Source organism: Bombus pascuorum, chromosome 1 (assembly GCF_905332965.1).
Source record: "Bombus pascuorum chromosome 1, iyBomPasc1.1, whole genome shotgun sequence".
NCBI lineage: Eukaryota > Metazoa > Arthropoda > Insecta > Hymenoptera > Apidae > Bombus > Bombus pascuorum.
Window position 1 is genome coordinate 27,663,551 of NC_083488.1, and position 12,017 is coordinate 27,675,567.

Below are 12,017 nucleotides of genomic sequence, written 5' to 3' on the forward strand. Positions count from 1 at the left end.
TTCATCAAAAAATTTATTCCCTTCATTAAAATTCATTACTACTAGTATTTACTGTTTAAGTTTGAAAAGTATGAAAAGGCAGTTGTATAAATTTTATAACGTTAATCAAGTTTCTCGAAGAAATATTTCTCGGAATCACTTGGTTATGAGAAATAATAGCTAAGTTTAAATTAATGATAACAGGATGGAAAATGGATGGATCAAGGGTAGAAATCATCGATCGAAAGATCTTGTTTCTATAGAAAAATTTATTATAGAATTTTAAGAAGCTGTTGCGTATTGGTAATAGTCATCTGGCGAATAATCGAAAAGCTCGAAATCCAGCTTAAATTTTTCATAAAACTTTTGTACCAGTTCTCTGTTCAACTGACCAAAATATATTTTCGATGCATTCTGATGACCACCACTATGTCGCCATCTTGGTTTAATCACATCTTCAAGATGCAACTTATGGATCGTATAAATCTGATCCTGCCATAATGTTTCTACCTATAGAACGTTACATTTTACGACATTTTGACATATTTGAACATTTCTGTAATCTAATAATAACATCATGCAATTGATCTACCTTCGCAAGAATGTCGTAATCAATTGCACAAGGCGTGCAGTACAAATAATACGGCATCCAATGATCATTTCCATAATTTGCCAAATCAGTGTGAATTAAGTACTGCACAAATTCGCGGAAAGTTGGCTCGATTCCCGCTGGTGGAGGTTCACCGTTTCGTCTGATTACCAGATTTTCTCCAGGCGGCATGAAATTTGCCTCTTAAAAAACGAGAGTGACAAGCCTCGCCATTAACCCAGTGCTCGAGCAACGAATAACGTACATCACGGTCGATAACTTGTCGTGACTCACCACGGTACTTTTCAACAATCTTGCTGCCGTACTTCCGATAAAAGTGAAGTGTCCCGTGTTCCCTTCCAGCCACGGAGTTTTCCAGCTTATCGCGATACGCGCTCAGCAATCTTTCAAATGGGTGCCTTACTACCAGTAGTTTCTTCGTTGCTCTTAGCGCCTGCGTAAGTTTCATAGATTTAGTCTCTTTTTACACTGTTGATCACAATTTAAATCACTGGGCTCTGAGAGAGTGAGCGAGGTTAAGACTAAGTTTCTGGAATTAATACTGTAGCGGAGTTAGAATTTTTAATTCTGCTTCGTTCCTCGTTCGTTCAATCGTTAATAGATATAAATTGTATTTTTTAACGTTAAGAAAGCTATTCATTGTACGAAGTTTGAGCAAAATATGAAGAGGTATATCTCATTGGTATATTTCACTGGAACTTAATAAAAAAGCAAGTTAATAAGGATTTACTAAGGTACCCCTCTTGATAATTTGCAAGACAAAGTCCTTATCCGTAGTCAGTTAGCGAGACGCGATTATAATAAATAAATAGTTACGTCTTGTATCTATTTATGCCTTAATAGTTACATCTTGTATCTGTTTAATTTCGTTAGTTATATAATTGGGAATTATAGATATACTGTACACATATTAAACGTGTAATTAGTAAAATTGCGTGAATAGAGGTTCGATGACAGATGGAAGTATACCTCATCCGCTTCTGGAAACTCGAGTTCCGGTATCGCCTTTCTGGCGATGGTCGATATCTGCTCCTTTCCACTGCTTAACTCCTCCTCCCTCACGTTCATTAGGAGACATAAATTGTAAATCCACGTTGTACTGCCGGCTTTGTAAATTGGACAGTATGAAAGATCGCGTGATCTGCGTGGCAAATAATGTAGATAACGCTGCTAATTGAATCGGTTATTGTTAGAATAATCACAACGATCGATTCTATTTAAATACTACTCTCTTCAATGCGTGAAACGTTCCCCTTCATTATTCATGTGAATTGATCGTGATGTTTATTTTTTAATTTCGTAGAATATGTATTACTACTATTAAATGAAGTAATTGAAAGATTAAGACTTTTAAGCATTATTCAATATAATGTCTTAAGTAAATAAGTAGCAGTTAGAAAATAGAATTTCTAAGTATTGTTTAATATTTTAGTAAGTAATATGTTAAATTAAAATTAATATTTTTGAAGTAATTCACTGTATTTACAAACCTGAGAATGTAAAAAACACTATATTGCGGTGCTGGTGGATGTTTAAATGCAGAAGGCTTATTAGGATTCTTGTATGTACCTAGATTATATTTTTGACACGTGTTTCTTACGGTCAACAACCGCTTTGAATTCTCCACATCTGTTGTAATCTAAAATGACCAATTTTCAAGTTGATACGTATTATAGAAGCGTAGTAAACTTTTTTTTTCCATCTTTATTTCATTTTGGCAAATTTGTTTATAATTATTAAATTTATTTACGTACCAGTAATTTCTCCAGATCATTGAATTTTGGTATTTCTCTATTTTCATCTCCCACGAGTAACGATTTTATGATGAAGAAGATCAAGCCACAGCCAATGACATATTTCAAAATTTGGATAGTGATTCTTTTATGATTTCTAAACATGGTGAAGTTTACTCATTCTAAGAATTATTATTAAACTTCAAAGATTATTTCACCTATTGTTACACGATAACAAAAATTATTAAACACTAAACGCTTTTTGTACACTGTCTCAAAGATGATCAAAGATTATTTTTAAAGATCGATTAAGATTTCTAAAAATATTATGTAAAAATTGCGTGTCATTTCACAGGCAGAAAGAATATTTAAGAGAAGAATGAAGTAAATATTCGTTCTTCCTTCTGGCAAGACGCTGACTGACCGGTTTCGTGTTGTGTTCTGACACTGATGGATCTAGCAACTCTCTAAACCCGTGTCAAGTATCTTTACGTTGAAATTTAAAATTTTACACTCGAATTTTCCAAGCTAATTAAATATTTTCCTACGTGTTTTATTTAAACGTACAGCAAAATATTGTCTTAACAGTAACATGATTATGTTGAAGATCTAGAGTCATAAAAAAATTCTTATTATCACAACACAGGTTGCTTAAGCGTTTGTAAATAAAGAAAAATGTATGGTTACGTTGATAAACATTTATTTGCACTATAATCTAGATTAAAGATAACCGGTACTATCAAGTAAAGCCGTTCCTGGAGTTAAGTTGAAGACATTTCAGCACGAAAGAGACTCCGTTGCATACTAATTTGGTTCAGGTATTTCGATGGTCAGATCGATGAGTAGATAAAAAAATATATTCTCGTACCGAAATTAGATCGTGTAACGTTGAAATTTTTTACGGAATTTTACTTGAACAGAGTTAATTATGAAAATTACTTGATTAAAAGGAACCGAAAGTTGTGAATTTTCTTTTCAAATCGTCTTTTACATTCTTATATTTTCACTATTTGAAGATTTTTGTATTTTTGATGATAAGAAAAAAAAAATAGTTTAATGTCTGAGTAACACCCCACGTTGAAAATAGACATAATTTGCAAACTAAAGGTAACATATGTATAAGTAATCTTTGATTTATTCTTTATTATGGGTCGATGTCTTTTAAGTTTTATTCAAAAATATTATACGAAAGCTAAGAATATTTAATTTTGTAATTTTACGATAATACGATATTATTAATTACTTATATGTTAAGTAATACATGTATGTTTTGTGTAATAATCTGTTAATGTCAGTGATTTAAAACTGATATACTTTTAAAAGAGAAAGTAATATAGGTTTACGCGATTATCGATATCGTGAAAAAATGTTGCGCTCCTTGTGACCGTGAAAGTATCTTTCTTTCATTCAGTGGAAGTTCAAGGTCGCTCTATGCCTTTCCATGAATGTCGCGCACTTACATACCTTGTAATAAGAAGTAGAAAAACAGATAGAATCGTTTAATATCGATTTCATACGTCACATATCTAATACTCAGTGCAAAGTAGCGAGGTTCCTTTTCACACACGAATTAATTATTTATCTAACTTTTGACTTTTTTTATTCGGTTTTCAATCGTCATCTTTAATAATCGCTCTGTCAAGAAACGGGACAATGCATAGTAAATACAAAATGAAATATGTAATGGAAAATGATACAATGGAATTTCATTTATTTGAACATGTCGGAGACAAGGCAGTTCGGATAACCGGTGAGTCCCGATAATGGAGTTCACCAGCTATCACAACCAGCTGCTCTTATTAATTCCGATATAATAGGAACCGACGTTCTGATAACTTAATTCCTGAGATTGAACAATAATTTTGACTTAGACTTTCAGTTGTGTATCACACGTGTACGACTTTAACCCTTTGATTACTGTATGTACTCTAAAGCCGCTTTAAAAAGTTGCTCTTATGATATACTGTAGAAGGTCGGAAAATTTTATCAACTATAAATTCCAGCAGATTTTATTTGAACCAGATGTAAGTGAATGCTAATTCAATAATTACATATTCCGTTAATCGTATATTATTTAAATATGTTTATTTTATAGTTGTTTTTTGTTATACCCTGAAAAAGGAAAAATTGGGAGAATAAAGAGGTCAGGAAAAGTACACGCAAACATGAAACAACGAATGATTCATATTCTGATTCTGTGGAAGCAAATGACTTTGAATAAATGAGAATACGAATGAATAAATGACATTGGTTTAATGTAGTGGAACTCAGTATTTTAATTATTTCAATATACTTTCTTAGAAATACACGCCTAACAAAAAATTTCGCCTCTCTCGGTGTATGTTGCGACTGAATTCCTGCCATATAGTACGACCATTACGTCTCAAAGATTTAGTCTCCATATTCAAAGGATTAACAAATGAATAACAGGAGCTCAGTTATAAGTTTATATAATTCGATCCTAAACAATAACTTGTTCGTATACAGGAAATCATTTTCTATATGTATGTATGATCGACTTTTATTTAATATAAAATGATACGTATTTGGAGATAAACACAACAGATTGTCATTTCAAAACAGTCGATTACTGATTTAAAATCGTCCTATAATCAGCCTACTCCTGTGAATACCTAAAACGTTGTATGTTTTACGTTTGAAATCAAGATTCTGATTTACAAGTAGTATGTAAATACGTCAACTAATACGTTGTTTTTATTGCTCGTTATCGCCTGTTTCCTCGTAAAATTTCTCCAGCACTCCTAACATCCATAAAGAATCGTAGTATACTACACGATTAGCTGGATTAATCGCACTTCCACCAAGTATTCCCCTCTCGACGACGTTCCCATCCTCGTGGCAGTGAAACACTGGCTGAATTATGCATGCTGTTTCGTTTTCTACCAGTTGGACGCCATTGAAATAGTCCTTAGGCGTCTGGACGGCGCTAATATGAATATTCTACGGATGAAAAACGAGAGAGATTTCCTTGCGCGCAACATTATGCGCCGCCAAGGGAAACAAGACTCGTGAGTAACAAGAAAATAATCAGGAACGTTGTTGCGTGCAACACGTCGCCTCGCGTCGAAAGTTTCATTTCTGTGTATATGCAAATTTAGGTGGCAATTTCAGAGTTCTGCGATGGATCGAATTTTACGGGGAATCTTGAAATCCGTTGCGGCGAAATGCAATTGATGTTATGCTTCGTTTCGATACACCTAAGTACGCGTAATCAAGATGTGTTTAAAAGTGTGAGAAAGAAAAATATATTTAAAGTACATAATTATATAAAGTAAAATTCAGACAGAGTATGAAATTAAAAATTGATAACTTCAGCAATTTCAATTAATTTAATAATTTAGAAAGAAGGATTAAGATATAAAAATCAAATGAGCAGATTTCTATAGTAGTCAAACTTTACGTAGTTCCGCAATCTTCCACAGGTTCAATGGAATTATGTAAAGTCGATAATATTGATCATTTCCGTGTAAATAGAGCCGAATCGAAAAGTGAATGCAGATGTTCCAAGTGCATTGCATTCAGACTTGCTGCAACGATCGATAATGTTCACTCGACGACTGCTGATTCTTGACCAACGGATTTGCGTATAAATGATATTTTCTATACGAGCGTTCTGACAACACAAAAGTTAGTTTGTCATTGATAGTATAACAAAGAAGAGAGCAGTTCTTCAGGAAAAAATAAGTCAATTATATCGCCAATAACAGACTATAGACCATATATAGTATATTCATTCTTCACATATAATCAAACATACCAAATTTTTTATCTTATTAGAAGATCAAGTTAAACAATACGATGAAATAATGTATGATAGAAAGATTCTCATAGTGTCATAAATTAAGAAATGTATGAATCAAATCAATAGGTAAAATATTTCCAACTAGTAAATGTCAAATATAAATGTGCACTATATATAAAACATAGCATCATAAATAGAAACGTACATGTAAAAATATGAAATGTTTAATATATAAATATTGAAGAAGAAGTAGTGCCTTCTAGATTATTTCTGAAGTAGAATATTTATATAAAATCCTATTCTTTGTTCTTGTATTACCTTCTTGTATTCATTGCTAAAGTGATGTTCTTCGTATTAGGGTAATTCTATAAGAATTCATAGTAAATATAAAGAAATAATTAAAGAAATAGAAAAGGTTAAATGGAATTATATAAAATGAGAGAACGATTACAGGACGATTGGCGTGCTCGTGTCAGAGGTTTAGAACGAGTAGCGTCCGCCTTGCGAACGTCTTCTGCTCTGATCGCGATAGAACCGCGATTAGGATCTCTTTTGCATGCAGTGCTGGGCTGTGAAAGGAGCTGTCGTGTAGCTGCTGCAGGCTTGGCCGTGGCGAAGGTAACTCGCAAATTTGCTCCCTTAAATCAATCTAACTGCTTTACTCATTCCTATGTATTACTTTCTAATTTAACCTACTGTGGCTCACCAATACATCCTCGTCCTGTTACTTGTACGTTCCTGTGAGACAAGTGACTGACATATTTATTCCACGTTTTAGTTTTGAAGTAATATTTTCCTTCGTGTGTTTAAAGTACTATGACCAACTAAATTTCTAATTCAGAGAACATTAATTGTTATTCTTACTTCTGCGTATATAATATTCATGTCTGGCTAAGTTCTTTTTGTATTATGTTTTTTTTTATTATGTACATAAACAATGTCATGTGTCATTCTGCACGTCACGATTTACAAATTCATGGCGATAAAGATATTATATTATAAAATGCTTTGCGATGCACAAAAGCCATATTTACCAGCATGCATTCTTATATACATACATACATACATATATTGTAATTTCCTATTAATATCGTACAAAAATAATTGTTAATTTATACCATCTTTTTCAAGAAAAATGTTGGTTAGTATAATTGTGTGGATGATACACGGGCTAAGTAGATTTATCATAGCAATGTACCGCCACGAGCTGCTTATGTCGCTTGTGTCTGATATAGAACGTCATCTACTACTTATGTGCTCTAATACGGGCGGTTCGATGACAGTAGATTCATTTAACATCGCTCATATAATACTATGCTTCTATTTAGTTTGTATTGAAAAATTTGAAAACTCATTGTTATTTTATTTTCATTATACTACTTTTTATTACAATTATTGTTATCCTTGTTTAGAATATTTTAAAAATAGCAATATTTCTAAAAAGTAAATAATAATGAAGTTACAGTTCGAAACTTTTTTCATGAACTTTAGTGTAATTCTGCATTGTTAAGCATTCTTTAAAGTCTACAGTCTACAGGACTTAAAATATCACCCAGGTCACGAGAAAATATTCCACAGATTGCTTGCTACTTCTGGTCACGTAAACATTGAATGGCACATTGCCATTTGATAAAAATACATCATTTTTGCTTCATGAAATCTGTTTTTTTATGAGTGCAAAATGGCATTCATATAATATAAGAAAAAAAAAAAAGAAAAAATTTTCAGGTTACATTACAAGACCTGTTACTTTATATTATTTAATATTTCATTTGTAAATCTAATATTGCTAAAGCACAACGCAATACTTGTGCTAACTATAAAATTCACATTTGTTCTACTATAAGATAGTATGACCTAACAGAGAACAAATATCGTTAATCAATTTGAAACTACTCCACAGAAATATAAAGTTTTCTTTAAATTAAACTACAAACTTGTACCTATACTAGTAACTAGATCTCCAAGCTTTCTTCACGTCAGTGCTTAAACATTTTAATAATATGCCACCATATTCTACTCTTTATAGACATGTGTCATGAAATAAAACCGTTGAATCGAGATTTATTTTTTTCCAATTTCTTATGCTTCCATCTAAGATTTTTTTATGGGAAAAATTATTTATTTTTAATTTATTGTTATTAGGTAGTCATAGCTGGAGTAAGTGATGAGGCTTTGAGAAAACGTTTGCCACAATTGGCATGGGGTTTAGCGAGACACGGTGGTCCAAGCGCGGCTCAATTGGCCAGGATCACGATGCTTAGACTCAGACCTGCTCTTCTTCTAGAACAGCTTCTGCAGCCGCAGTGTCTGAATGCAAGAAACGCCAAGGTGAGAATTTTTGTGTATTGATTATCTAATATAATGTTAAACAACATTATATACAGTTTTACAAATTTCATTAATTTCTATCAAATTTAATTAGAGATTAAACTTTTTTTCTTTATTCATTACAGACTAGGGAAAATACCTTACAGTTGTTAATTTTCTCGCTGGTAACGTTTCCAAGTACAGAATTCAAAGTGGATGCAGTGGCTAATAAGGTGGCTAAGATGGTGAGAGATCGACGACGCAGGGTACGACAGGCAGCGCTTGATACTTTGGCTGTATTGGCTCAAATCTATGAGTCTGAGGTACGTATTTTATCCTGTTCATAAGAGAAACTTTATTTATACTGCATGTATAATACACAATATTTGAAGAATTTTCAAATTAAATTTCTTCGAGATATTTCTCAATATTCTCATTAAATAACGCAATAGTTTGTATTTGATGGGACAAGTTCAAAAACTATTGTTATTTGATTTAGTTCCTTTTTTACGTATCTTAAGTGGTGTAATATAAAAATATCCTTTATATATATAAATTATATTCAGGAGGTATTAGCAGCGGGGAAACGTGCATCAGAGGGTCATCATGATGGCGAGGCGATGATATCTGCGATTAGAGCTCGTCTGGCACGAAAATCATTGCCTTTAGTCTCTGCTGACGGTCTTGTCATGTATGGTTTGCAAATTTCACCCAACGTTCAAATAGCTACAGGTAAATTATAATTGTTTAACATTACCTTCGAATGAAAAATTTTCGAACTTTTACGACATAACTTTTTATTAAAAGTTATTGTAGAAATAAAATTTATATAGACACTTTGATATTTAAAAAAAAACAGAATATAAAATTCCTTTGAATATTCTTTCGATATGGGTATAACATTTAATACATTAATATTGAAAGTTATATGCAAAACTTGATTACATTCGTGTAGGTCCTGATGTCGATTGGATCGTAGCCGGAAGTGGCTCAATCTCACCCAGTATCGGACGTACTAAAAGCCAGGTTATAGCAACGAGGTCAGAAAAGGAAAAACTTGCAAGGTAATTTCCTAAATGATACGAATATAAAGCTAGTATCCATTATTTTCCATTTATGTTTTTTATCATTCTCTTTAATGTCATCATATATATGATAATCAAATTAGTAACTAATAGAAAATAGTAAATAATACAAAATTTAGTAAATAACAGAAGATTGTAACTGTATTTTCTTTAGAAACGAAAGTGCAAATTACCGTGAAAACCTATGGAGCGACAGACAAAATTTCGTTGCACTTGGAGTTGGTATGCGTTCTAAGCCAGAACAACCTGTTGTATGGCAAATAGTTCCAACACAAAATCAGGTAAAATTTCAATATAAAATTTAACAATAGCAAATAAAATATCATACCTAACAAGTAATTATTAGAATTCTTGGATTATATAGATTTAATTCATTTAATTCATAAGAATAGAATAAGAAGGAATGAGAAACTGAATTCTAGTTCTCTCAATCTTTTGTTGCTCTTTCATACCTAAATTCATCTAAATGTATCCATTTACATATCATATGCAATTAGGTCAATGGAGAAAAGGAAATCGAGTATTATAATTCATTAATCACATATATGGGAAAAATTGCGATTATTAACAATTTCAATGGGTTTATTAGTAAAACATAAACTAAAAAATGGAACTTTAAGCTTGTTGTTGACGTTCACTCGCGTGCCACGAAGTCAACTCCGTTTGTGGAACGTAATTATGTTAAATGGGAGAGGCGTAGAATTGTAAATCATGACTTTATTCTGAAACTGCACTTGCAAGAATTTAAATTATGGTGCATAGCTAAACGTATCGTTTTACCATTTTATACTTTTTACCAGTATGTTAAATGCCCTATTAACAAATAAAGAAATTGAATTATCATATGTTATACGATATGTGTGTAGATCATGATTCGCAATATCTATATTAACGATTAATCGTTTCACGTTACTTGTGAATGAATTCAAGACATTGTATTGAAAATACACATTTTTCTGTTTTTTATTCGTTTATCGAGTAAGTAGATATGAGAAAATTTATTCGTAGTGTTGGGTTATTTTTAATTCCGTGTAGAAGATTGATGAAAAATAATTCCAGTGATGATCAATTGGCATTATGTCCCATTTGAATCTTACTGATTTATTAGAGATATTTCAGGTTAGTAATTTAGGTTGCTGTTAATCAAAAATATGTGGACTACTTTAATGATAGTTATGATATATGTAAGCTTATAAAAATTGTAATAATTTATTAAATGCTATAATTTTATATAAGTGTATGTATCTTTTTTCCAGAACATACAGTGTGAAGATGAACTGAATTTGCAAGCAAATCGAAATATAAGCGCAAGTATCCGAAATGGTATGTATTGTAATTCCAATCTTTTAATATTAATTATACATGCTAATGGTTTTGATATTTTTAGGTGAAGCTTTCAATGCAGACGTAAAATCTCGAAATCAAACGAAAATTTCAGGAGCTACTAAAGAATCTGCGAATTATCGTAATATCATCGAAAATAATTTTGAGAGAAAGGTAAATTTCATAAAATATATCGATGCACTGTAGTAATGGTAATTATAATGATTTATATCAATTTGACATATATGTTTCAGGAAAACAACAATAAAACGGAATCTAGAATTCCTGTACTCTATACTCGGGAATGTATACCAAAGTCTAGTGGCCTCCTAATGGATAAATCGTCTAATTCAGAATTAATGAATGTTAATTTAAAGAGGAGACTAAAGGACAGCACAGAAAACTCTAGCGACTGCGCAATTTCTCAAGAAGAAAATGTTAGGTAGTGTATTTTAATTATTGTGTTTTTTTAATTTACTCAAAGAAATAGAAAAATGCATAAAAATTTAATATCTCTTGAATGAGAAACTTTGAATAAAGAAAAAGATTGAACACAATTAACAAAATATAAATAGGAGCTGTGGGACTATGTATCATCAAAGAAGAAGAAATCAGCAAGAAAAAAGTACAAGTATGCATCATGACAATTATCGATCAGTGAAAAATTTAAATAATGCGAATATAGATAGTAATGTAAGTATTTTTATCAAATACTAATATTGGTGATACCATTTAAAATTATATGTACAACAATTAGGAACGTGATGAATATTTCAGAATATGGATGAACGTACGAATCAAACATTTTCGAACGGTAACTCTAGAATGTATCAAAAGTTTATGGGAAGAGATCGATATTCAAGGAAATCCGATGTCAAGTCTAAATATCCTCGGTCGAGTTCTATCGAAAGCAATCAGCCTTCATTGTCGAGAAATATTCATCAACAAACATTTGTTATGCATAATATGTAAGTATAATTTATTTTTCGAGAATAATAAACAATAATAAATGTGTATGTAATTTATTTTAGTGAAAATTTAAATTCTCTTTTTTATTTTTCAGCTACAACACATCTTCACATCGAGAGGGACGGTTTGTGGATGAAAATTCCTTTCGACCATTACAAACAGCTCCTGCATTAACATATGGGTATAATAAAATTGAAGAAAATAATGATAAAAATATATCACGGGTACTTATTCACTTTTACCAA

The 12,017-nt window shown here is 31.6% G+C and overlaps 2 protein-coding genes across 4 annotated transcripts in view; one reads left to right on the plus strand and one right to left on the minus strand.

The window, feature by feature from the left end:
* The window catches only part of LOC132909151 (uncharacterized), a 29,483-nt gene that overhangs the window by 7,437 nt on the left and 10,029 nt on the right, over positions 1-12,017 (plus strand). Inside the window, exons 5-16 of one of the 2 annotated variants that reach the window (XM_060963758.1) lie at positions 6,539-6,703; positions 8,231-8,416; positions 8,542-8,718; positions 8,962-9,127; positions 9,351-9,459; positions 9,635-9,761; positions 10,737-10,803; positions 10,868-10,977; positions 11,058-11,245; positions 11,379-11,496; positions 11,581-11,771; positions 11,867-11,996. In XM_060963758.1, the coding sequence (XP_060819741.1) occupies positions 6,539-6,703; positions 8,231-8,416; positions 8,542-8,718; positions 8,962-9,127; positions 9,351-9,459; positions 9,635-9,761; positions 10,737-10,803; positions 10,868-10,977; positions 11,058-11,245; positions 11,379-11,496; positions 11,581-11,771; positions 11,867-11,996 (1,734 nt within the window). The remainder of the gene's footprint in view (positions 1-6,538; positions 6,704-8,230; positions 8,417-8,541; positions 8,719-8,961; positions 9,128-9,350; positions 9,460-9,634; positions 9,762-10,736; positions 10,804-10,867; positions 10,978-11,057; positions 11,246-11,378; positions 11,497-11,580; positions 11,772-11,866; positions 11,997-12,017) is intronic. The other variant, XM_060963767.1, reaches the window with a different exon arrangement.
* On the minus strand, positions 231-2,761 carry LOC132909194 (carbohydrate sulfotransferase 11-like). 2 transcript variants are annotated; one of them, XM_060963881.1, is made up of 6 exons: positions 2,344-2,761; positions 2,080-2,228; positions 1,559-1,730; positions 863-1,022; positions 572-771; positions 231-485 (listed from the first exon to the last, which is right to left on the minus strand). In XM_060963881.1, exons 1-6 carry the CDS (start codon positions 2,485-2,487, stop codon positions 429-431), a joined length of 882 nt encoding a protein of 293 aa, XP_060819864.1. In that variant the 5' UTR covers positions 2,488-2,761; the 3' UTR covers positions 231-428. The 2 variants fall into 2 exon arrangements, with proteins under 2 accessions (XP_060819864.1, XP_060819856.1); XM_060963873.1 differs by having other exon boundaries at positions 231-489; positions 2,344-2,759.